At 37.0% G+C, this 27,938-nt stretch overlaps 1 protein-coding gene across 1 annotated transcript in view; it reads right to left on the bottom strand.

Annotated features, from left to right (window-relative positions):
• GRIK2 (glutamate ionotropic receptor kainate type subunit 2) overlaps window positions 1-27,938 on the bottom strand; it is a gene marked incomplete at both ends in the record, with an annotated part of 532,047 nt that overhangs the window by 301,958 nt on the left and 202,151 nt on the right. Inside the window, 2 exons of the mRNA XM_083352959.1 lie at window positions 22,792-23,049; window positions 26,914-27,090. Coding sequence (XP_083209085.1) covers window positions 22,792-23,049; window positions 26,914-27,090 — 435 coding nt within the window. The remainder of the gene's footprint in view (window positions 1-22,791; window positions 23,050-26,913; window positions 27,091-27,938) is intronic.

The raw sequence follows: 27,938 nt of genomic DNA, 5'->3' as shown, positions 1-27,938 counted from the left end.
TCCCAAAATTCCAAAAGTCCCCATTGCTGAAAAGGTAAATGAGTATAAATCAGGACCGCTAAGATTATTGATGTTAAATCTACTTCCCTCAGATCTTGACTTGAAGTCTCCAAATTTGGTGTCAAACTGTAGTTTTTAAAATGAAGAGAACTAAAAATTAAGAATACATGACTGAAAGAAAATTTATATTTGAATTTTATTAAAAATAAATTACATTATATCTGTTTTTTAAACAAACTTTAATGAGTTTCAGAAAGAAATAAAATACAAAATAAAATAAAAATAAGGGGAGAGGAAGAAATTAAATGGGTAAAGAAGTTAAAAAGTGACAAAAATATGAAAAAAATACAAAAGGAGAAACTTGACTTTCTCTGGTATAGAGACAAATATATAATAAAGTACTTCTTACTCTAAGATAAAACAAAAAGACAAAAACATAATATTAAAAATACACAAATTAGATAATCAAAATAACACTATAGCTATATAATAAAATAACCTCTTACTCTAAATTTAAGAATAGAAAGTACAAGATATACATGTCTAATAATAACAATAAAAATACACAATATTTCTACAATCGTAACAGATCAAATTGTAAAGTTTTTGTCTGTGTTTTTAAAATTAATCTCTCATAGGCCAAATATGACCCTGAACATAGCACAATTATACAACTCTATGTAAATGAATACTTAGAATTAATTTTGGGGATTCAGACATAGTGGAATAAGGACTGGATGAAAACTTTAAAAATGATAGATGTATTTTCTACATACTATATAGCTTTGGTGATGTTTATTAAATGTTAACATCAATCACAGACTTCTTGAATTTTAAATATTTTATTAGATGTTAACCCAATCTGTAAAAAGCAGCTCTGAGTGATTTACAATTTGTAGGAGTGTAAAAATCACTCCTGCAAAACCATAAAAATACCCGAGACCAATTTTTTTTACCATTTAGGAAAATAAGTAAATTTAATTTTAATTTTTAATTTATTAATATTTCTATACCGCCCTTCTCCCGGAGGACTCAGGGCGGTGTACAGGGCAAGAATAAAACACAGAAATTTACAAAAACTAAAAGATAATTAAATGCATGCCCAATTAAAATACAATTGATACATAGTAAAAAACCCCGATAAAAATAATAAAAACCCCACCAATCCCCCCTCAGGCCAGGCCGGCTTGCTCGAACAAATATGTTTTCAGATTGCGGCGAAAGGAGCGCAGATCGGGCGCCGTCCGGAGCTCAACCGGTAACTGGTTCCATAGCTCCGGGGCGCCCACAGAGAAGGATCTCCCCCTGGGGGCCACCAGTCAGCATTCTCTGACCGGTGGCACCCTGAGGAGGCCCTCTCTGTGGGAACGCACAGGGCGCAGGGAGCTTGATGCCGGCAGCAGATGTTCCCTGAGGTACTCCGGCCCCATGCCATGGAGGGCTTTGAACACCATTACTAGCACTAAATAACCTGTTTTAAGCATCGTGAACTATTCTTAGCTCACTAGTGCACAAAAATGAGAAATAACATTTTTATCCTTAGTTGGCAGGCATTTTACTATAAAGTTTCTTGATAAATGAGACCACAAAAATGCTAAGAAAACTATTAAAGCTGGACTACAGAAAAACTGATTACCTGGAAGTACCTTAGCATGTTTATACCGTAGTAAGGTAGAATTGCCCAGATTAGTTTCCAGCAAAAAGCTTTTGACATCACAGTATTTATTAGCTCTTTATACATGTCATTTTCTTTTTAAAAAATCAACAAATATCTCTGCCAGGTTCATAATGAACTTCCTGCAGACCAACTTCCTGATTATAGCTGTCTTCAATTATCAATAGTCCTTGGCTTACAGCCAGTCATTTAGCAACTCTTTGGCGTTATGAAAGCCTTGGAAAGGATAAACCAGTTCTGGCCAACACCCATTCAGAAGATTGGGTGTGGACTTACAATTGTGTGATTTGCTTAATGACCACAGTGAAAACTGTTGTAATATTGTGTCAGGTTACATGGGTGCCTCAACTTACAACTGTCATAACTTACAACTGTAATTCTGTCCAATGGTTCCTTTTTCCTGCAGACACTTGTGAATTCAAAGTTAATCCTAGCAGGAGAAAAACTGAATATGCAACTTACATGGAATTCAGCAAACAGGTATTTATGAAAAACTTTCAGTCCAGCAAATACATTTCCTAAAGGCCAGTTTCCATCATCTTTGAACAAGGTGTATAGAAAAACTATTCCAAATAATTCAGAAAGATGATGCTAGTAAAGTCCATTTTGTGTCTGATTATCATTTATGAGAGCTGGCTTCCAATATCACTTCAGCAGTTTAAAACTGTGAAGATTAAATTAATCTAACAATTTATCATATAGAACAAAATAGGAGTAAAATAGTAAACATAATCTTGTCCCAATATAACAACTAGGCAAGCAGGATTGTAAATTATCTTGTCTGGATGTTAGATTACTCCTTGCATTATGTCTGCTAAGATGTTTAATGTTGAATACATAAGAAGGGTGAAGAGGAAGAATAAAAGAATAACAAATTAACCTATCACTAATTGATTGTCATCTGCTGCCGGCATCAAGCTCCCTGCGCCCTGTGCGTTCCCACAGAGAGGGCCTCCTCAGGGTGCCACCGATCAGAGAATGTCGATTGGTGGCCCCCAGGGGGAGATCCTTCTCTGTGGGCGCCCCGGAGCTGTGGAATCAGCTACCGGTAGAGCTCCAGATGGCGCCCGATCTTCGCTCCTTTTGTCGCGATCTCAAGACGTTTCTGTTTGTACAAGCCGGCCTAGCCTGATGGGGACTGGTGGGGTTTTGTTTTTTTTTATTGTCTTAATTTTTAACTTGGTGTTTTAGAATTCTATTTCAACTGTTTTAACATGGGCAATTATTTAATCTCTTTTTAACGTTTGTATTTAGTATTTTATTCTGCCCTGTGAACCGCCCTGAGTCCTCAGGGAGAAGGGCGGTATATAAATATTATTAAATTAAAATTAAATTAAATTAAACTGTGTGGTACAAATTCATCCATAGAAATTTACACTTATATCCCATCATCAGAAGGTGATGCATTAACCATTCATGAATGTTGAGTATATGAATGGATTATCAATGAAGCCATAAGAATGCCTCTCTAAAAACTATTTAACTAACTTGATTTATAAAAATTCAATAAAATTTTCTAAGAGCCTCTTGGAAAAAACTTGCCAACCATGGAGCACTGGAACTCTTAAAAGTTATAAGAGAAGACAAAGAGGAATGACAAAGAAGAGAGGAACAAACACTAGAATATGTAGGAATTAAAGAGGCTGCATTATGCCATGTTATTCCATTGGTGCAACTTGCTCATTGTTGTATGAAGTGACTGACACTGTTCTCTAGGATTTCAGATATGAAACTATTCCAGCCCTGGAAATATTGGGAATTGAAGCTGACATCTTCTTCATGCAAAATAAAAATCTCACTGCTTAACAAAATATATCCTGACCAAATAAATGTGCCTATTATTAGTATTGCAGGCTAAAGTATAGGATTTAGAACTTGCACCCAAGGAGAAAGGTAATATGCTAATGAGAATTTTAAAAGGAGGCAGCACCAATAAATGATAAAACTGAACATTTCTCTTTTCTCTATAGGAGAAATAAAGCAGGTTTCATATTATGTAGTAAGCCTTTTTTAAAAAAAAGTATGGATTGTTGAGTAAACCATAGCAACACGGTTCATGCATAATACTAAGCACTGGGTTAAGGGGTTGGTTCCTACATTGCACTCATAAAGATAAAAAAACATTATGCTGTAGTTCAAGACAATGGTCCTAGAAATATTGTATAGGAAGTTTCACCATGAATCTATAATGTCCTAAATTTTATAATCAAGAAGGAAACCAAAGATCAAACCTGTAAAAGCAAAGAAAAGCTATTCATATCTTATAACTTGCTCAGAGTATTCAAACTTTTCAGCCCAGATAGCATTTCTCGTTTCCAAGAAAATGTGCTCCATTTAAATCTTCCATCTATTTCCCCACCCCAGCCTACAGTAGTAGAAAATAAACAGATATCAGAAATGTCATTATGGTTCCTGCTTATTTCTCAGGCTCACAGGAAGAATGGGAATTGTAATCATAATGTAGCTATGAATGGTTATTTAGTTATTACTTTATATTTGAATGTCACCTGTATTAGTTCATCTGAGAAAACTTAACACTGAGCTAAATTTAAATAAGACCGACAATCAAATATAACCTTAATTATGCTGAGAAAAAGACAAGTAGTCACATTATACCTTAATCCAGCTTTTCTCTGGAAAGATGTTTCATAATCGGAATGTCAGAGATGAAAAAGTTCTTTCTTATTCAGTTCATTTGTTCATTAATTCAATCAACCAGTAGAGCTAAAAATGGTGTTGGGACTTATTAGCATCTTGTATTTTAAAAACTGTCTGACGATGCACCTTTATCTGCCTGAGTTTTCATTTTCTAATATTATTAATTGCTTGGCAGCCCTATTTTTTCTCCAGAGGTACAAATATTTTTTTTAAAAAAAGATAGATAAATAAATACAGGGCTATTAGCAGACTCATAGCAGACTCACAAAAAGGAATAAACGAACTGTAAACCTGTAACCAACAGAAAAGGAACATTGTATTTAAGCATGCTGCGCTAAGTATGTACACACAGTAATATGATAAACTCATCAGTTACTCAATCAGGGGATAATTGTACCCGTAAGAGCACATTTTTTTAAAAAAAAATGAATGGGGCAATGAAAACTGAAGTACAAAGTTGAAAAACCTAGGGTAATTAGAACAAAACAGAATAAATCAGGGTAAGCTAATTTTAAAACAATTCTCGATGTGATTATAGTAGTTTTGTATGTTTAGCACAGAATTCCTCCAGGGAAAGTGGTGAAGGAAGATCTGATTTTTTAAATTATTATTATATTTTTATCCTGCCTCTTTCAAATTGTTCCACTCAAATACTGTCTATGTAATACTCCTGCCTTCTCTTTTTCTCACATCCTCAAAGGGTGTGGTGGATTGGACTGAGAGAGGAAAACTAGCTGAAATTCATGCAGCCGGCTTTTATACCTAAGACAGGTTTAGAACTCCTAGTTTCTAGGCCAGTACCTTTGCTACTCTAGCAATCTGGCTCTCACCCTAGACTTGGTCTTGTTATTAATTTTATTATTAATTTTAGTAGCAAAAGTGTGATGAAGAATTGAAAATTAACCCTGCCCGGCTTGTCATTCACAGATGCTGCCCCCAAAAGTTTCTCTTCCTTCAAAAATACTTCAGAGAAATGTGTATTAGAATGAGCACTAGTAGGAGGGGGGAAAAAGAGAAGCCAGAAGAGGAACTGTATTAAGGAGACTCTGGAGGTGGGAAATGCTAAAATCACTAAGCATTGGCCTTAGATTTTAAAAATCAGACACCCTGCAGCAGCTTTTCTTTCAACCTTTCAAAGTTTATCCCCTGTAAAATTACCAAAGTGGTGTTGGAGCATAAGACATTGGATGAACACATGGAACCAATTATTAAGGGTTGATCTAAACCAGGGGTGTCAAACTGCAGGCTCCTGGGCTGGACGCATCATCTAGAAGCTGCGCCCACCCCATTGCCGGCAATGGCAAAACTCTCCCAATACATTGTGTGATGTCACGTGACTCGCGAGTTTGACATGTCTGACTAAACTCCCATTATTTTATGCATAACCTGAATGAGCATATGTTTGGAAGAGATGCTAAGCAAAATACCCTTGACAATAAAATATATGAGAGTTGTTAGCTGAATGCATGTTGTGAAAACTGTTCCCTAAACTGCCAAATGTGTAGGATGAGGATTTATCACTATACAGCACAAAGGGGAGCTGAATCCCAATGAGAATATTTTCAGAGACGGAAGCTGATAGAGGGCAAACAATGATCTTCAGAATTGTTGACATCCACACGAAAAATTGCTTTGTACATGTATGGAGGAAGGAGGAGAAAAACAGACCTTGTTAAATCTTTTCGTGGCTGGATATCTAGAGGAAATGTTAAGCTATGATAATTGCAACTGCATAGCAAACCTTATTTATACAATGATAAAAACCAATGTTAAGCCACTATAAGGACTGAACTGGTGAGGCAGGAACCCCAAATTCTTCCTTCACACAAAACATTTGGTAAATGAGGAACAAGGGTAAAAACCTTCAAGGCCAGGAAACAAGGAGGTATAGTATATACTGTAGCCATTGACTGAAAAGGAAAGAAGAGGCTCAAATTTATCTATATAAATGACAAGAATTCTAGACATATATAGGGCTTCTGAATTCTCAGCAATAAATCTACTTATCTAACCTTCTCATGTCTGCTTGGAATGCAGAATGGGGAGAAGGTTTAATTGCCACACTGAATTTGAAAACCTTGACAGCCTTAAACCACAATTTAAAGAGTTAAATGAATGGATTTATATATTTGGCACATTTTACATGCATTATTTTCAGACACTGTGGTAAACCAAGACCAAATAAACTGCATAATTGCTTAGTATAATAATCCATTCTAATCCTTTCAGTTTGTCCATTTAGGGTAGACAAAGAAAATGATGGGATCAGATACTACATTTTAAGCAAAAGCTTGGGGCCCTTCAGAATGAGAGTTCCTGAAGTGGTAATACACACATCTGTCTTTACAATAACTTATTTCAAGGAGGCTAATGTTTTTCTATGTTTTTCATGAAACTTCTCATTCACTTATCAATGAGAGGTTTACTTTCACTTCTGAATATCACCCTTGATTCAAGTTTTCAATTGTATATAAAGGGGAGGGAGACTTTCTCCCCCACGTTCAATTCTATGGGTGACAGATTGTGCACAATTTTCATGGGGCTCTTGTTAAAACCATTTAAAAGCTTAAACTTAATTCAGATGATTCAATGACCAAACTGTTGTACTTATGTTCTCCAATTCTACTAATTATATGTCACAACTAATGTTAGTCATTTTTCTTCTTTTTGATTCAAAACCTACCTAAGGGCTTAGAGGTTGCAAAGATAGAATCTAATTATGGATGAGATATCCCCAAAGAGCCTTTGTTTGTAGTTTTTCCATCTTTAAGCAGTCCAAATTCTTTTTAGGTCTGTGTTGGATTGTACCTAGTGCTCTAATAACAATTGGTATAGTGTCAACTTCTTCAAATGTTTCCAATCTGTTCTTTGTAAATATCAATATTTTACAATGTTTTGTATTCCTTTCTTCAATGAGACTGCATCAATATACCAAATATGGTTTTCACAATGATAATAATGTGTTATGTCTCAGGTGTCAGGCAGTCTGAAATTTAAAATCCCACTATTGTCTTCTGAGAATTAATTTAACATAATTTCAGGTTTTCAATAATTATTATTGATGGTATATCCATGTTTTTGTGTAGATTCCAATGTAGTATCCTTCCAGCTTGTTCATGCCCTTTTTTATAATTGGCCTCTGTGATTATCTTTGAAAATCTGAGATTTTGCTTTCATCCAGTTATTATATGGTCAATCTTTTCATTCTTAACTCAGCACAATTGGCATTCACTATCCAAATTGAGATTTTCTCCTTTTGCTTTGATGGTATTTGTGTGTAGTGCTTGTTCTTGGACTGAAAAAAAAAGTTTTTTTTTTCCTTTTCCCTTTTTAATGTACCATTCTTAAGCCATCAGCTTCTTCTGATGTTGATTAATTTCCTTTAAGTGTATTTCAAATATGGGATATTTTGGTTTTCCAATTTTCTAATCTCATTTCAAGCTATTATGTTTTTATAGTCACGGTTATATCTTCAAAGTAAATGTTCTTTCTGAAATTATTTCAATATTTTACCGTCTGTTGATGCAATCATTAACATCCTATTTGTTTTATTTTAAACCTATAAATGTTCTCACCCATCAGTTTTCTGTGGAAAACATAATCTATGCTATAAAGGTCTAGGATATCATTTATACTCATCAATTTTCTGGCTAGCTAACCAAGGTTATCAAAGTCTATCTGTCCAGTCAACTATTCCTGCAATATCTCAAATTATTGAAATTTCCCTTGAGTAAATGGCTATGTGTGTATTGTTACTAATTACTAGACTATTATAATACTCTAACTATACTATTAGAATGCTATTATTATTCATTGTCTTCTGTGCATTCTCCCAGCATGTGTTCTTGAAGCAAAATGACTTTCTTCTTCTTGGGCAACCTTTTATGATCTTGAAAATATAGCTTGTAAAAGGTATGGAAAAGTAGAGAGTAACCCCTGACTGTCACTGGCGTCTACTACTTCTGACTGGGTAGGTATGATCCAGCTTCCCTCTATGAAACAATGTTGCCTATTAGGCTCTAAGAAGCCTGCTATCTCTGTGATGGTGCCTGCCTTATGGAGCAAGCTCCCCCCACCCCCATGATACAGATAGCCCCAATTCTGTTGACCTTCAGGAAAATGGTGAAGACCTGGTTTTTTAACCCAGGCTGTTAGTACAGCTGGCCTGGGGTTATTGATGGGTACACATGAGTATTATCAGGGCCTCAATGTTTTTTTTTTAAATGGTCTCCTTTTTAGTATACTGTGTTTTCATTCCCAGAGTTTCTTCAGGTAAATGGGTGCCTAGAGATTTGTAAAATAAAAATACTAAAGTAAAATATCCTCTAATGAATTTTAGTTCTGTCCATGAATGCAAAGTGTTCTTGTAATCATAGATATTTAATTGGAGATCACACTGGAACACAACTGATCGAACAGGGCAAATGGTGAGATCCTGAGAATTCTAGATGAGGGCTTTTCAACCTTTTCACCAATTGTAGGATATGGCAATATTCGAGTATCACCTAGCAAGGTGTCAAAAACGTGACGACCAAAAAAAATCCCTGTTCAAAGTTGCAATTGCACTGAAATCTTATGACTATTTTTCACACTTATGACCATTGCAGCATGTCCAGGGTCATGTGCTTTATATTTGGATGCTTGGCAACTGATTCATATTTATGATCACAGTGTCGCAGGGTCATGTGATCCCCTTTTGCAACCTTTTGACAAGCAAAGTCAATGGCAGGGCTGCTGGTGGCCAAGTGCTAAGGCAAGACTTCCTGCCCTCCCTCCTTCCATGCCTCCCTCTCTCTCATTCCCATCTCCTTCTGAAGGAACAATTTGAAACCCTCCCCCCATATTTTCCCTCTTCCATATATTCATCAAACAAGGAAAAGCCTCCAAAGACGGAAAAGACAAGCCACTGAGGAAACTAGCTTAAAAAGGCACATTCCCCTTTAAGAATTAGCTACTAGCTAAAAGGAAAGTTAAGGAGCTGGTAGCCGGCACTTAAGGAAGGAAAAAAATATATAGTTAAGTACTGGCTGCCGGCTAAGGCAGCCTTCCCAAATGGCTCCATTCATAAGTAAAGGAATGCAACAGGCAAATTCATTCAGGAGAAAAATACTTCAAAATCCCTTGCAGCAAAACTTACAGCTAACAATAGCAGAGCAATAGAAGCTAACAGGAGACACAACCATCAGCCAAATAGAAATTGCCAAACACTCCTTAAGAACACAAAGCCGACATTGCTCAAATCCCAGAACTTCAAAGTCACAAGAGCACATAAGAATCCTTCCACTCTCCATCTCCCTACCTACCTCCGTGCCTCACCTCCAACTGATGCTGCCTTTCTTTATTGATGCCTTTCTTCATTCCTGGTGGACGGCGACCCCTCCTCTGCTGCATTTCTTGTTTGTTGCTGCCAGCACAGGTGGCTGCCACAGAAGTTGTAGATCGGCTCATGGCCAGCCTGCTTGATCTTCTCTCCTCTCCCCCCCCCCCACTCTCCTCCTTCTTCTTTCCCTTCGGTGTAGCTACAGCTGACTCTGCTTCCTCCCAAGGCTGCTTCTTTTTTCTCTTTCTCCTTCTCCTGCCCAAACTGCCTCCTTCTATAGCCTCTCCTGTCTCTGCCTCCCTCCTCCTCCTTTCTCATCCAGATGAGCCAGAAGTGAGCCTGGGGCCTTTGCCTCACACCAGCCACTCTGCAGCTCTGGAGGACTCTCTCACAATAAGTCCTGCGTTGTGCTGGCTCATTCCCTCCCTCACTAAAATTGGCTGGGCAGGGCCGTGTACCACCTGCCACGTGCTAATGTACCACAGTGGTATGCATACCACTGGTTGAAAAGCCCTGTTCTAGATAGTCAGGAACATCCGATCCTGCCAAATTAGCCCTGATTCCATTGTCATTTTTTAAATATACAGTATGGAGTACCAAAAGTCAACCCTCCATACACAATTGCACCCTTTTAATAACTAATTACTTTTTCCCCTCAGAGAAAACTATGCTTAGGAATATTCAAGGGCCATGTATCATATGAGTAAGGAAGTGTTTAGAACAATATGGCAAACAATTTGAACACTTAATGTAATTTATGTACTAAATCTATGGGGCCCAACTTTTGGTACAGACAGGATAGATATATTATTCATATTATTACAATTATTCCATTATATTTTTTTTTAAAAAGCAGCTATATTGTGCTTTATCATTCAGACCCAAGCAAATACACTTTTACTATAAGATACTGTAAAAAGAAACAACTCATCATTTTATTTAGACAAGGAACCCTAATTATATTCAAGTTCATGGATTACTTGGTTGTTATTTGTAGATTAGGCTTTCTCTGCTTTGAGAGTTTCCACAATTGTTAAATGAGTTATAGGGATTAAAAGAGCAGAATATTTAAGCATAAGTCAATTTAATGTTCACAAACTTGAGAGATTATTAATGCAGAGAAGTTAAAACCATTGGAATAATAATTAAAATATAAATTTTCTCTACTTTTTAGGACTGAGAAACAAATACAATTATATAATACACAACTAATAAAGCAATCAGTTTTCATTAAAGGAAGGACACTATGCAATAATTAGCTTTTGTACATAATTACTAATTGTACTGCCCTTGAAGTTACTGCAAAGGTTACTCAAAACATACTCTACTGAGCAGCTGAATAATAATATACCTCCACCCAGAATCAATATCATACTTTGCAAGAATGGATTGAAAAGCATTATTTATTGGTAATGTATTTTACAGTTCCTACTGTTGAGCACTCCAATCCTGTAGAAGAATTAGCATTTAAAGTCCTTTATGCGATGCAACTGTTACACTTACAACTCTTTGAAAGTACTGCCCACAATTATATTTAAGCTTATTCCAACATAAATTGCTTTTAGCCAATCTCATTTCTAGAAAAGGAAGCATTGCCTTGTTTGCTATATTCCTGTTACTGGAGCTCATAGTTTTATAGCTAGACAACCTTGAAAAGATTTACACTCTATCTTTACACTCTATACATATATCTAATATATGTATCTAATAATTATGTTGTTGTGTCTTTTTTGTTCATTGTGAAGTCATGCTAAGAAGAAGCCCCAGGCAAGGATAATGAAGTTAGAATGTACAATGAAATAATTCATAAAGTCTGCATCTACATGTTCCCTGTTCAGAAAATCCAAACATTATTTCTTCAAAATATATATATGGGTAGAAAACATAAAAAAAATAAACACACTGCATTTTATTCTTGAAGTCTTTTTCTTCCATCAATGGAATTTGCTCCAAATTCCACCCTTAAGAGCAGCAGTGATTTGAAATTAGCATGAGAATTCTATATTCTTTCAGAGCCATGAGCCTGTCAGAGGATCTATCAATGTCATTGATACTGGTTTGCTGCTCCAAGTGAAACAAAATGAAGACAATATTGCAGCTTTCTGGAGATATGAGGTGTGACTTCCTTATTGATGGCAATTTCCACCTTATCATCATGTACCCCAGAGCCTCAGATTTCTCCCCTCTTACTGGTGGCAGCGGGGGTGCGATGGCTCAGTGGTTAAGATGCTGAGCTTGTCAGCTGGAAAGCTGACAGGCCAGATTTGAGACCCAAGCACTGCACAACAGGGTGAGCTCCCGTTATTCGCCACAGCTCCTGATGACCTAGCAGTCTGAAAGCATGCAAATATGAGTAGATAAACAAGTAGCATTTTGACAGGAAGGTTACTATGTTTCATATTTTCATGTGGCCACACAATGATGGAAATATCTCTCAAACAACACAGGCTCTCTCGGCTGAGAATCAGAGATGAGCACACCCCCTTGAGTCAGTCATGACTGGACAGAGGAAAACTTTAAACCCTTTATGATAAGGCAGAACACTATGAACCACTTCCTTTACCAAAGATCTACCCTGGCAAAACTGTTGCACCACTCCGAAATAGTCAAATTAAAAATGGTCCAGACAATGCCAGAACAGTCCATCTTCTGCAGCAGTGTTTCTCATCCTCAACAATTCTAATTGTGTGGACTTCAGTTTCCAGAATCCCCTGGCCAGCATGCTTGCTGGGGAATTCTGGTATTGTGGTCCACACATCTTAAAGTTGTTGAGGTTGAGAAACACTGCCCTAAAGGAATATATTGCACACTCATAAGAGTGAGGAAAATAGCTGGTGTATTGGGTTTTTGTTTGGTTTTTTTGTATTCCTTCATAGGCCTGTATAAGACTAAGCTAAAGCTGCCATACCTAAAGATGAAGAAGCATGTAAGCAGAATGGACAAAAGCCAGGAAAAGGTCCCTTAGGGGAAGTAATTAAGAAGGGACCAATTTGAGGATGTGGGTAAGTATAATTTCGGTGTGGCTATTTTACAGGGCTGCAAGTGTGTGAGTGAGTGACCATAAGCCAAACCTGAGAACATGTGTATAACACTTACTGAAGAAAAAATTGATATATTCATGAGCAGAAGCTCTTGAGGACATCTCTGGTGCAGCTTGAATGGATATCTGAAGATTTGGAGGATAAAAATGTAGGATATATAGGACAGATAAAAGTTCCTTGTGATATTTAGATTCTACCTAAAACCTCAACAGATGTACAGTAAATGGCACATTGCCACTGTATGATGTAAGCAAAAAAAGCAAGTAATCATTATGCAAATTAAAGTGATGTTATTATTTTTATTATTATTATTATTATGCACCGTTGTTTAAACTGAAACCTAGCTTCAAAACTTTTATTGCCTATAAAGCACTCTTTAGAATAGAGCTGATCTCCTCCTTTCAATTTAGAGAAGATTAATTCATGTAGCTTGTGTTTTTGTTGTTTTTGTTGCTAATTTTAGAAATTTGAGAAGAAAGCTGCACAAACTTTTCTTAAAAACATTGAAATGCAGTAAGAGATCAATACTTGCCTTTAAAAACTCTGGTATAAAAGAAGCAGACCTTTTTTAAAAACATTTTTCAGATTGTGATGAGTTGATATATTACCAACACAGTTTTAAATACAATTATGTAGATCTCAATTTCCCACATTTTTTTAAAAAAATATGATTTTCACAAGTAATGTACAGTAAATTGTCCATTTTCAGTGACGGTAGAGTATAACTAAAATGCCAACTACAATACTTTTCATGGTTTAGATTGGAAAACAGTGTGGTTTTCACACCACGCCAGTTTTTTTTTCTTTTTTTAAAAAATAATAATAATTTTGATTAAAGTTAAAGATAAAAACTAATGCAAAGTGAGAAAAATATTTTTTTAAAAAGGGGAAAAAGTCCAGAGGGAAAAAAATGCAAAAAATGCAAAAAATATAACAAACAAAAAAGAAAAAATATATAAAGGAAGAGATTACTTCCCTCTTCATCATGAAAAATACAAACAATTTCAGTAACATCACCTTCTCCAATACTGCAATAGAGGATCTTTTTTCCCATATCTCATTTTTCTATAAATAAATATTAAATAAATATTTAAATAGATTAATGTTCCCACAATTCGTCCTGAAGAGTTTATTTATTTATTTCAGAAATTTCTGTATTTTTCAAAGTTATTCCAAATGGAAAATCTCCTGGCCCTGGCAAATGGTTATGGCGATTTTATAAAGAATTTAAAGAGATTTTAATTCCTGAATTTTTACTTTTACACAATGCTTTGCACCAAAGAAATTTTTTACCAGAGTCTTAGGTAATTTTGATCCTTAAGTTACCATCTTATACTCCTAGTTATCTTCTTAACCTGGATATTAACTGTACAATAAACTTTTAGCTATCAACTAAAAGTGATTATAGTTATAGGTTAAATCATATTATTCATATAGATTAATCTGGTTTTATTCAAAATCAAAATTTATCTACACTATTAAACAACTGCAGCGGGCATGATGGCTCAGCAGCTAAAGAGGCTGAGCATGTCAGCTGGAAAGCTGACAGTCTGGGTTCAAGACCTAAGCACCACATGACAGAGTGAGCTCCTGTCCCGGCCCAGCTCCTGCCAACCTAGTAGTTCAAAATCATGCAAATGCAAAATATACCTCCTTTGGTGGGGAGGTAACAGCATCCCGTGCACCCTGGCATATAATCATGCTGGCCACATGACCACAGAAATGTCTTTAGACAACACTGACTCCCTCAACTAAGAAACAGATAAGCACCATGCTCTAGAGTCAGATACAACTAGACATGAGAAACATTTACCTTTATTAGAAAACTGTTAAATATTATACAGTTTATTAAAATTAATAAACCTTCCTTAGCCATTTGTTCTTTAGATATATACAATTTTTAAAACAACTATTAATTAATTTAAATTTGGGGCGTGTTTTTGTAAGATGATTGAACATATTTATGGAATGCTCAGATATGACTTAAGAGCTGTGATTCAGATCTCATTACAATTTTAAGAGTTACCAAGGAGGGTTGACCTTTATCAGCTTTATTATTAAACCAAGCCACAGAAGCATTGGCAATAGAACTCAGATCCAATATATAGCATCTATAGTGTATGTGCATATAGTATGGTTAGGTATGTGTTTCACTTTGAGAGCGGGCAACTAAATTTCATTTTTGATGTGTGCTGTTGTGCCCACAGTAAAAAAATTGACAATGCAGGTTATCTTCTCTTATCAATAATCATATTTCTACGATAAAATGGGAGCTCAGATGTATCTATTTGCAGATGATAAGATTTGGACTTTCTGACATGCTTCTTATTCAGCTAGCTATATTAATTTCAAATCTTATTTCATATCCCCATAATCCATTTATAACTTTCCTGAATCAATGTTCTAAACACCCTGTTGCTGTTTATTCAAAAAATAAGGTTTTTTGAAGTCCTCAAACTTGCATAAAAGCATCTTTCACTAAGGATTGAAGGAGACTCACCCACTACAGTGAAATTTGCATTCTGAAGGTTCCTACTATCCCAAAAGAAGCTAACATGCAATTTCCAGAGAAGAGATTGAGAGAGGAAGTACTGTAAGCAAACCCAGTGTCCTTTTGAAGCTGCCCATTGTGGCTTTGGCATAGATGGCAATCCATTGTCTTCCTGAGATCTAAACCCACCAGAGATCATTATCTTATAGTCTCCTCCCAGGAAACAGCTGTTATGAGCACTTGTAAGCAATCCAGGTCTTCTCCTTATATGGAGAGGAATTCTGAGAAGCCAGTCCATTCACTGGCTCCTTCTTCCATCGCAGTCATCAGCTCTATTCTCAGCAGAACCATCTTTGATTTCCTGGAAGTCACCTCAGTCCAATTTTTAAGTGTGGTTCTCTAATCAGATGATGTACTGAAATGTATCTAATAATAAGGTGCATTTGAGAATAAAATACACATACAATGAGAATCTGGTGAAAAACATGTACAAAAATATGTCTTTAAAGGAGTATAGAAAGCATATTTTAAAAATAACACTCAAAATTAATGTTTTCATAACAGTATAGGCTCATTTTGAAATAACATGAACACATATTTATGGATAGGTACAAAATTGATTTGAGCTGGAATCAGACAGTTAAATCCATTCCTATTTGGGCCTTACTTAAAAGGACTTCCGGTGGCTGCGCGGCGCCGGAGACAGCCCTCCCGGGCTGCCCGCGGCTCAGCTGAGTGATTTTCGCCCGAAACAGCGCCGATCAGCTGTTTGGGTGAATTTGAAGCCCCCTCCTCGGGAGAAGAGGAGGGGGTGAGGCCCCAGGTAGGGGTCGAGTTCTCCGGGGCTGCCTGAGCTTGTAGCTTGGGCGGCTGAAGGATCGAACTCCCCCGTAGCCTGGGTCGCTCCCAGCTGGCCAGCGCCTCTGCTCCTGATTTCTTGGAGCAGAGCCAGGCGTCTGCGACCACCCCTGCCTGAAGGAAGGACTATGGAATAAAAAGAGCAGGCAGAGCGGTACAAGAGGAAAAGGTGAAGAGGATTATTTTATTTTACTCTCGAGCTTGATGGACTTTTTAAAGTTAAAGTGAAAGTGCGTCACAATTGAAAGTAAAAGATGGCGGCTAAACCTCCCCCTAAAACTCTTCGGAGTGCTGGAACTTCTCCAGTGCAACAATCATCATTGCAGGCATTGCATCCTCCTGATGTATTGACATCGAAGGATTTACAAGATGCTCTTGAAAAACATACCCAGGTAATTTTGGAATCAATGGGTGATAAATTTGCACAGATGGAGGAGAAATTGGAGAAGTTGGAGGAGAGAATGGAGGAGAGGATGGAACAGAAGTTCAGTGTGATGAAGGTAGACATTTTGTCTTCAGTGTATAAAGTGGCTGAATGTGTGGAAGATTTGGATGAAAAAGTGGAAGATTTGACTCAAAAGAATGCCATATTAGAAGCAAAAGTATTGGAGAATGAAGATTTAAGAGACAAAATGGATAAAGAATTGAGTCTTGCTCAATATTTCCAGATGCAGTTTGCCATTAGAATCAGAGGTTTAAAGGAGAATATTAAGGAAGATCTAAAGCAGCTGGTTTCTGAGGCTCTCGAAGTGGTATTGAATCAGCCAGCATCCGAAATAAAAGGAGGCATGGATAAAGTGTTTCGTGTGAACTCATGGATTGCTAGACAGAGAAAGTTGCCTAGAGATGTGGTGGTTTATTTTGCAAAAAGGGAAATCAGAGATGAAGTTATACAAGCTGCCTATGATACTAAAGTTGTGATTGCTGATCAAGAAGTTCTGGTTCTAAAAGAAATTCCTCCAAAGATTTTAAGGAGAAGGAAGGATTTTACATTTCTTGTGCAAGAGCTCAAGCAACGAGATATAAGGTTCAGATGGGAGATCCCAGTTGGGTTGATGGTGATGCATGAAGGTAAAAGGTACCGTTTGGTTACTGTGATGCAAGCGCGTGATTTTTACAATAATGTTTTAAAAGCAACCCCATTAACACTTCTGGAAGCTGCAAAGGGATCTGGAGAAGGAGAACATCAAGAGGCTGAAGATGGACAGACAGAGGAGAATGGTGCTGGAGGAGATCAAGTTACAACTTCTTTGGATGATCCCAGAGAACAGAGGGTGACGCGTGCTGCTTTAAAACGATCAAAAAAGATAAAAGAACAAGATCAGCAGAAGTCTATGGAACTTTCACAACGTACTTACAGCCAAGCAGTGGGAGGTGGGAAAAGATTGGGGTGAGGAATGTAAAATTTACACAAGCTTGAAATCTAAGAGAGAATTTTTACAAAATGTTTTTATAGATGGCATTTAGATCTTAAAAAACTAAGTATGTATCTGAATTATTAGCCTAATTGTTGGAGGTGCGGTGATGAAGACGTAATATATTTTCATATATGGTGGACTTGTAAAAAGGTTAAGGTTTTTTGGATAAAAGTCTGGTGGAACATACAGAAGATTTTTAAACGGAGGTTAAAGTTTTGTCCGCAACTTTTTTTTTTTGTTGGGAATAATTACAGATGCTACAGTTGTGGACACTAAGTTGATGTTGAATTTAATTACGGCAGCAAGACTTTTGATAGGTCAGTACTGGAAGAAAGAGGAACTGCCGACCATAGAAGAGTGGACTTTAAAGGTTTCCGACCTGGTTGAAATGGCGAAGATTTCGGCCTATTTGAAAGATTACTTGCAAGAACGCTATATTATGGAAGGGAGAAAATGGATTGAGTTTATCTAGAATAAGTATAGGGTTAAGAAGTTTCATGTAGTATTTGAATAAGTCTTCTTTCTTTTTTTCTTTTTCTATCTTAGTTTTTTATATATATATTTAATATTACTAAGGTTTGTTTTATCCTATATAAGCTAGAGAGTGATAGATTTTAGAGTTTATGGTTGTTAGTATATGGTTGTTTATGATTGTTTTTTTATATATATACCTTGTATTTAGCTCTGGGAAGTCGGGGGGGAGGGGGGAGGGGGGAGAGGAAGGGGGGGAGGGAGAAGGGAGGGGGAGGGGGATTTTTTAAGGGAAAAATTGTATGTTAAAACTTTTCAATTAAAAAAAAAAGGTTTTTTTAAAACTGACATGCCAAAGCAAGTTACTTCTATTTCTTCAGTTCATTTGCATCTTAGTTGACATGCATTTATGCCTTGCTAAAACATTTGAAATTTGAGACTTTAGTGTTAATACATATAGATTTAAAGCTGCTGAATGCAGATATGTGTATATCAGTGTTTCATCAAAGAATATATCTGCAATACCATGCACAAAACTAGATGTAAAAAGGGCGAAATAAAACTAATTTCAGATTGCACAATTCAGCTGAGGATAATTTCAATATTTTAATTTTAATAACTCATTTTTTTTAGATTCTGAAGCTAGCTACATACATGAGATTTGTTTGTTTTCTTTTCCTGTCATAAAATATATGACTAAACCTTTTCAATGCAATTAGTTAAGCAGTTTCCCCGGAAAAAAATATTTAGCTCTTTACTTTTGGCAAATCTGCTAAATATACTTGTTTAGATTATTCCTATATATGTGAATTTATTAAATTCTATAAATAGTCAGCAGCCCCCATTTGTATTAACATTTTTTACATGATAAATTGATCCTTGTCCATTTACAGCAGAAGAATACAACTGTTTCTTGGCTAGAGTCAGGCCTTGGTCTTTGAGCTGCTAGAGAAGAAAACTATATCTGAATTCATTTTGATTATAATTAAATGTAATTAAAATTAAATACACAATTATTACTATCCAGTCAAATTTGTAAAGTCTCTCTTTCTTTTTCTCCTTTCACTCCTCACATTAAAAGCCACATTGTAGTGACAGCTTTTGGAGGTCACACCATTCACAGATTTTGTGTCCCTGTGTGCCACATGCAGCAATTAGTTCTCAGGCAATGTACTGTACCTCTCTCTAAAGGGAAACATTTATGTGGCAGGAGCCAACGCTCAGTGCAAAAGGACATATTTCACATGCAGAATCTCTCCACACAATTTGAGGAGTTCACTCCCCTGGCAAAACACTAACCACACTGACATAAAAGTGCTACTTTCACATTGTTTCTGTACAAACATAGTCTACATCCAAATTGAGTTAGCATTAACTTCAAAAAAAGAAGCCTTCTAATTAGGAGAATTATACAGCATTATTTTTCAATTGATTGATTGATTTCATGCCTGCAAGTCAATGTTGTGTCCTGGAAACTGCTTGGACAAGTCCCTGAAGTTTTTCTAGCAAGATTTCAAAAATGATTTATCCTGGCCTCCTTCCCAGGGTTGAGAAAGAGGGACTAGCCCAAAATCAGCTAGTTAGTTTCATGTTATTGATTTAAAGTCAAAACTGGTTGCTATTCAGTTTTGATTTCACTAGAAACAAGGACACTGCACCTGAATTAGACAATAGCTAATATTTGTTTTCATGGATTTTCATCATGTTACATTTAAACAAAAAACAGGCATTTTTAGGATAGTCACAAAAACTTCTGTAGTGAATATCCTATGGATATTTGTGATGAGAATTTGAATCTTAGCTCAAAGTTCTGCCTCACTAATTCTCAATGAGGGAATCTAAGATGGAGGGAGAGGGGGATGATTGAAGGCCATTCTGTCAAGAATTTCGACATCCTACCTATGAGATTCCTTCAGAACACAATCTGTATCTACAAAACCATAAACAAAAATTGCTAAGTATACTTATTCATGAATGACCATCCAATTGATCAGTCCTCATAAAAATTTGCAAAATCCTTCTTAGGGATAAAATTTATGTTGTTGACAACATCTGCTGTTGAAAATATCAGCCTGGAATACAGATTCAAATGGACAGATAAATCTGTTGATGAACAAAATACCACATACTTTTCCTTGACTGCAGAGCTAATATTCTTGAAATATATCTTTAGATCTTATGCACATCACCGATTCAGCCAGTTCCCCCTGATAGTAAGATCTCATTTTCAGAGAGTTGATGAATAGTATGTTAGTCAAGACACTCATTAAAAATAAAATAGCATAACAGATAAAGACCCTTTGTTATAACTATAGTTTATCGCTCCCATAATGGATGCTTATGTGGTTAACATGAAATAAAAAGTACTCATAAATCAGACTATTTAATATTATTAATTATTTATATTATACCTCAGACTACAGAGCAGTTTTTTATCTGTACAGGTTTGTGCCATGCTCGGATCCATAAATTGTTTATAACAATCTGTTTCCTCTAAAGCATTTATACTACAATGTTAATATAAGATATTATATGCAAGCTTTACTGATTAAACAGCTGAAGATTTGGCCAAAGGGATCTTTCCAAGAAATTCACTGTGTGTGTTTGTGTGAGAGAGTTTATATGTGTGTGTGCGCACACACACATGCATGTTTGTCTGTTTGTGGTGTACTTATGTGTGCATGTATTACCTAGAAATGTTCCAAAAAATTATAACACCAAAGATTACTTTCTTACATCACCCTCAGCATAGAGGAGATTGCCAGATACATTAACCCAAGGCCACAAGTTAAACCCAAGGTACACTTGAAGTTCAGTCAAATGAGTTTTGAGGGGCTGCTGTTCCACAGGGCAGGCGCCACAACACACAGGGTCCACATCCACTATTTAGTGGATGATGTTGCTTAATTGATAAAATCTAAAGCAAACCATCTTGCTTTCTACAGAATAAACAGATAGTGTGGAAAACATAAGGCCCCTCCGATAATTAGTCCCTATGTCATGTAGGGCTTTATAGGTAATAACCAACTTCTTGAATTGTATTTGGAAATGTATTTGTAATCAGCACAACTCACAAAGAAGACATATTATATGTGCATTGTAAGACCTGTCCATCACTGCCCATGCCACTTAATTCTGGACCAGTTGTAGTTTCTTGGCAACAACAGCCCCATATTGAATGTGTTACAATTGTTTACTTGTGTGGTGACTAAGACCATAAACAGGACCTGTCAGTCCAAAAATTGGCATAATTGGTACACAAGTTAGATTTCTAGAAATCTATTCCTCAACCAGGAGATGAAAGCTGACATAAACTCCCAAATGGGGTAGTTCTTTTCCCTTCAGAACCAAGGATAATTAAGTCCCCAGAACCTGGAGGTCCAAGAATTGCATCAGTCACTCTTGCTATGTTTCAACCATCCCAGGCAAACCAGATAGGAAACACAACTAAATGAGCTAAATCTATTTTATTGTAAGTCTATATTAACAGGATCCAATCCGGGTCAGTCACTGGGACCAGAGATTTAGTCTTCAGAGCTTTTGGACTCATGCTGGAGCCTATCCGCAGGGAACTTCTGCTAGAAAGAAGTTCCCTGAGGATGGGCTCCAGCATGAGTGCAAAACTTGGAAGACTAAACCCCTGGTCCCAGTGACCAACCCAGATTTGATCTGCAACATTATCCTGGGACACGTATTTGTCTTCAACGAGATCTTGGGATAAGAGAGATTACTTTCAGACTTGCCAGATATTTTTTAATATAGCCATACAATAAATGTAGAGCTAGTATTCCTGGTTGTGCTTCTTATCTGGACTACCTCACAAGGCTATCACAATACAAACCTCATTATTTCAAACGTGTAGCCCAATATTTCACACACAAGCCAAAGGGATGATGTTTGTGTTGCAGTGCCATAGCACATATTTGCTGCAATGCCATAACTCGTACTTAATCATTTCTCCAACTCCTGAAGATATGTCTGCCCTTATAATATGAACATTTACTATAATAAAAGGAATCTCCATAAGCAGGTGATTAAATAGAGTGTCCCAAAGGTGCTTTTTCAAGAAGCAACTGGATTTTCTTGTTTTTCTTTGAAGTGGTCCTTTCCTTCTAATTCCTAGCCAGACTCTTTCTCACACTTAGATATGCTAAGAACTCAACTTGGTATCTCCAGTGTGAATTTGAGATCTTTTTCAAGCCAAACAGAACTCCATGGGTGAAGCTTGGTTTTCATGGTCAGAGACAGATGTGTTTAACACAGAGAGTTAATTGGCAGTACATAGCCAACGGAAAAGTGTGTCCATGTTGGAACTCCTTTTGTGACTGAATATTTTGAAATTCCCTCTCTGATCCCCACTCCCAATACAATGGATAAGCAAGTCAAAACTCGTTTGCTTATATCCTTTATAAAACAAATTGCAGGTTTAAAATGATAAATCTTTCAATAAAATGTGAACAACTGGGTTCACAAGGTGGTTTATAAAAGAGATTCTACTCTAGGTACTACAAATTCTTTCTGATTTGTTTTTCAGCTGAGATAGCAAAAGATAGCTCTCATGAAATTTTCATATGTTTTTCTTCAGTCAAGATGCCTAGATAAACACATTTATGGTGAAAAATTGTCTCTCCTTTTCTCTGTGGATGCAGACTAAATATACAGAATATAGCACACTTACTGATAGCTTTCTGTGTAGAAGGAATATATGTAAAATATTTTGATGTTATAGTTTGCAACATCTCACTGTATTTTCAGGCAAATGGATCACATGCACAAAGCTATCATTCTTAGGTTAGTTAAAGGAGTATACATATTGTATTAAGAATATCTGCAAATGTAAGTATCAGAATTGTGCTTACCTGTGCTGTCATCATAAACCACTGTGACAGTTTTCCACTTGAAGAATTGCACAAGGTCAAGGATGGCACGACTGAGTGAAGAAAAATCTGGATAAAGACTGACATAAAATGAGTCTTTGTTGTCTGAAACCTGATGCTTCCAGCGGGTCTGTATATGTGGAACCCCCAGTGCATTGCAGATGGATTGCACTGCATTTGCTGAAGAGCTATGGGAAGGGCCAAAGATAGCTGCTACTCCCAATGACAGCTGGTCACAAGCTGAAAAAAAAAAGAAATGCAGTTTACACTACATAAATAATAAGTACTAATGTTTACACTCTTTTCAGAAGGAGGGAGGGAGGGAGGGAGGGAGGGAGGAAGAAAGGAAGGAAGGAAGGAAGGAAGGAAGGAAGGAAGGAAGGAAGGAAGGAAGGAAGGAAGGAAGGAAGGGAGTGTTATATTTTATTATTATTCATGTTAAGAGAGTCAGTTTGGTGTAGTGATTAAGGCATCAGGCTAGAAATTGGGAGATTCTGAGTTCCTGCCTTAGGCATAAAGCCAGCTGAGTGACCTTGGGCCAGTCAATCTCTTTTAGTCCTAGGGAGGAAGCAATAGCAAACCACTTCTGAAAAAAAAAATCTTACCAAGAAACCTGCAGAAATTTATCCAGGCAATTACTAGGAGTCAAGACTGACTTCAGGTAGTCCTTGAGTTACAAGTGTAATGGAGCATGCCTATTCCACTCATAACTCGAAAACTCATAGAGTGCATCTCATTCAAGGTACGAGATCAATCCCTTGCTCGTTAAAACGCATGTGGCTCGTTAAGCGAACATGAGGTATCTCAGGGTGGGGAAGGCCATGGAGGGCCTAGTGCTGGAACAGGCCCCCCAAGGCCTCCACAACCCACTAAGATACCACATGCTTCCCTCTCCCTTCCTGCTGCACCAAACTCACATGGAAAAGAACCGTCTACTCTCTGCCACGGTTCCTGCTGCTGCCCAGATTTGAGGCTGGGGAAAACTTTTGCACCCCCCTGCCACCCGATCCAGGCTCCGGAAGCCTTTTCCAGTATGCTGTCACCTGGATTTGAGGCCGGGGAACGCTTCTACACACCCTGTGCAGACCAATCTGGGCTTCGGAGGCCTTTTCCAGGCCTGATCGGGCTGCAGGGAGGCTGCAGAAGCATTCCCCAGGGAAAAGGTCAGATCAGGCCACAGAGAGGCATGGAAGCCTCCCCTGGCCTTAGATCTGGGCCAATCCAGACTCTGGAGGCACGTGGAAGCATCCCCCAGCTTCAGTTCATTCTCTGTTGCAGAGAACAGAGACCTAAAGTACCATGAGATCACACGAGATCAGTAGCGTGAGATCTCGCCCCATTGATCTTCCATGATCTTGCGTTACTTTAGGCCTCCATTCTCTGCAAATGCACCGAAGGTCTGGAGCAGCCAAGAAGGCGAAGTATCTCAATCTTTGCAGGGTGAGTATTGAAGACCTGGTGCCTAGGAAAACGCGGGTTGGGGGTGGGGAGGGAGGGAACAACCAGGGTAAATGTTGCAGAGCCACTGTGATCACTCACAAGGGCAAACAACTGCTGTGGTGCTGCAATATTTGTAACTTCAGGACTTGCTCATAAACATTAGGGGGCGCTCATCACATAACTTTGAACGAGCGTTAAGTGAACGCTCTTTACTGGGGTATTACCTGTAGAAGGCACCAGAAGAAAAATATAGTGTCCAGCCACATAGGTACATATAGAGCTATTAATGATTATAATTCCATGTCATTGAGTCATTATCAGCTCCTTGAGACTAGATAGATAGATTCCCTCCATAATGATCCAATCCTAACATCATTCTTCAGTTCTTCCAATGGGGCACTTATTGCTCTTTTAACTCTCTACCTTGCTGCTGGTTATTTGCAAAAATATAGACAGCCAGTAGGTTTATAATTCCAGAATTACACACTGAAATCTCCAAAGGAATAGCCATATTGTGTGTATTTTTTTCTTTTTTTTTCTTTTTTTGCTGTCGTCTGGTCATTATCTGTAATTTTGCAGATAATGATTGATGTGGGTTTATAATTTGTAACATTGCACCAATTATAAGAAACAGAGATTTCTATTAGCAGGAGTGGAGGGACAGTTTTTCAACAGATTCCCCATCTTTGGCCTGAAGGTATTTCTATACTATGTGTATACAGATATTCTTTGAAGCTGGTGTATTTCTTTGAATACCTTGAAATCTGAAGTAGGGTAAGAAGAGTTCTTAAAATTATTTTTTTTCTATTTTCCTGAAGGAGCTAAAAACACTTCCATCCACAAGAAAGCTAGAAAGAAAGCATTGCTATATTTAGGATGAAGATGTATATAAAACCCCCCTGATTATTCTGTTTTATGTTTTTTATTATACTTTTATTGCTTTCAAAATAATGATAGAGAAATATTTCTTTGACAATGTACGCATTTTTATCTTTTGCTTTTTTCCTTCTATTTTGTGTTGGTTGAACAATCATATCCAACAGGCATATTTCAGTGATTCCATGTCAAGCTGGAATGTCAAACAGCATAACACAGAACTCCATCATAGGACTTTGCTATTCAGCAAATTTATAAACTGTTTGGATAGTGTTAGAAAAAATGTTTCCAAAAAATGAAAATTTAAAGTATTATTAAAATTTTAAATGATGTAAAGAAGCAGGAATAGCAGGGAAGTTAGAAAAAGCAGAAGAAATGGGCAGAAACCATTTAAACCCAAGTAACCAGAAACCAAGTAAGATAAATTTCATCAGGAAAAAAAGCAAAAACTAACTGTTAAGTAGAAAATATCAAAGACATAAAGGAGGTTGTACTGGACAGCCAACGTGTAAAATTAATCTATATATCTTGGATCGCAAGCTGAATATCAGCCACCAGTGTAATATCCCTGCAGAAAAGCATATTTAACTGTAGGTTGAATCAATAGAATTACAATGTCAGGATCAAAAGGAATCATTTTTCATTTCCACTTTGCCTTGGTCAGATCTTGGGTAAAAATACTGCATTCTTTTCTAGGCATTGCAGTTTAGTGGGAACATAAAACCTTATCCAGAGAAGATTGACCAAGATGCTAACAACTTTGGATGAAAAACCTGTCAGAAAGCACTAAAGATAATACAATTTTTCACCCTGGAAATCAAAAGATCCAGAGATATATAATACTTATTTTAAGATATATGGAAGAACTGTCTCATAGAGGGCAGGGAATAGTAGCTCAGAGTTGTTCCAGAAAAGTTTTAAACTATAAGAATGCAGATTTCAGTTTGACATCAAAATGTCCTAATAGCAAAACTTGTTCAAAAATGGAACAGATTGCCTTAGAAATTCATTAGAAGGTGAATGAACTTTCCTTTGCTTGGAGATATTTATAAGTTGAAGGACCACCTGTCACGAATGATGAATAAATAGGATAAAGGAAATTTTAAAAAATCAAACAGCATGTCAATAATATCTATCTTACAGCTTCCCCCCCCCTGAAATTTGCTTTAAAGGGTCCTTTAGATTTTGCCTTATAGTATTACAATCCTGGACATACATCACTATTAATCATGTTGACTGGGCTTTCTAGGAGTTCAGTATTCTCTGAAGGACTCAAGTTCCCTTCTCTTGTAGCACTTAATCATTTAAACAGCAATATAAGTCAATGCAGAAGATGATCAAATCTGAAGTTTGGAATTCAGGAAATCCCACATATTAAATGCTGCAGCAGAAAAATGTTTTTTTTTTCCATTCCTGTACGGCTTTGAAAAGCCTTGATTCTTCCAACTGATCTTAAGGGTCAGGCAGATTAATATGACTGAATAAACCTTTCTGAATCAGAAAATTTCATTTTTCTCACCTCTTTTTATAATTGAACTTTGGCAGCCTAGATTGTTATCAAGAAAGAATGAATAATGGTGGCTTAGCATTTTGCATCACTGATGTGTGGTAGAAACTGCAACACACATGTGGCACTTCACTGAGCTGTATTTTGATCACGCTGGCCTGGTGTGAACTCTCATTAAACAGATTTCTGGATTTGCTGACTTTGCTTGCCTCTTTATTCTATTAAACATTTAAACTACCCAAATGTCTGGCAGCCAAGCTCCAAGACTTTCTAAGACATACCTTTTTTAGATGCTTCAAAACTATCATAGAGATTAATTTTCTGAGTGTCATATGTTAGTGTAGTATTTGGCAGCAGGGTTCTGTTTCGGTTTATTGTGTTCACAGCAAATCGGAAAGCCAATTCTTCTGCTCCCATTGCTCCAGTTGGACTAGATTCCACACATTCGAAAATACCCCCTAAAAAGAGAGAGAGAGAGAAAGAACATTTTTTTACTTAAAAGTACATCTAAGGCAATCAAACAACAAACCAATGGATCAAACCAATGGATAACTACTATTCAAGAAAAGAAGCAACCTAGAACTAAGGAGAAATTACTTAACAGTGAGAACAATTAACCAGTAGAACAGCTTGCCTTCAGAAGTGGGTGGGTGATCCATCACTGGATGTTTTTAAGAAGAGACTGAACCGGTTATTTTTCAGTGTCCTGCAGGGAGCGTGGTTTTGGGTACTGCATCCTGTGGATGGGCCTTCACTTGTTTGCATGACATGGTTGCTGGCATGCCATGAATTGGTGCTGATCCATGGACTGGGGGTTGGGAACCCCTGATATAGAGTCTCCTGTAGGAGTTGAACCCTTTCAGTTCCATATTCTTTTCTGTTATTTTGTTAACAATACTGGAGACCTATCCTTCTTTCCTTCCTTCCATCCATCCATCCATCCATCATATAATTTCTATGCAAGGTACATAGCCAAGGTAAAACTCAGTTCATGACCTCCATATCTGTCAGTTGCAAGTAAAGTAATTACATACATGCATATATGCAGGAAAGATCACTGAGTCATAATATAGTTAGGCTATGGAATAATGCTTCTATTTTGGCTAAAATATCACTATGGACAATTGTATATTCCTTGCTCCTTCATCATCAGGTTAAAGATCACTCATTTAATATCTGTATTATCTTTTAGAAGGTATGAAAAATTGTACAAGATCAGAACAACTCTTAGTAATCTCTCCATCCTTAGAGAAACTAGGTAGTTATCTGTGAAAAGCCCACAAAAAGGTAATGAATACAAAAATTT

This window comes from Vipera ursinii, assembly GCF_947247035.1.
Source record: "Vipera ursinii genome assembly, chromosome: 1".
In the NCBI taxonomy this organism is placed as follows: Eukaryota; Metazoa; Chordata; class Lepidosauria; order Squamata; family Viperidae; genus Vipera; species Vipera ursinii.
The sequence above is the reverse complement of the archived record's forward strand: the minus strand, read 5'-3'. Positions and strand labels throughout refer to the sequence as shown.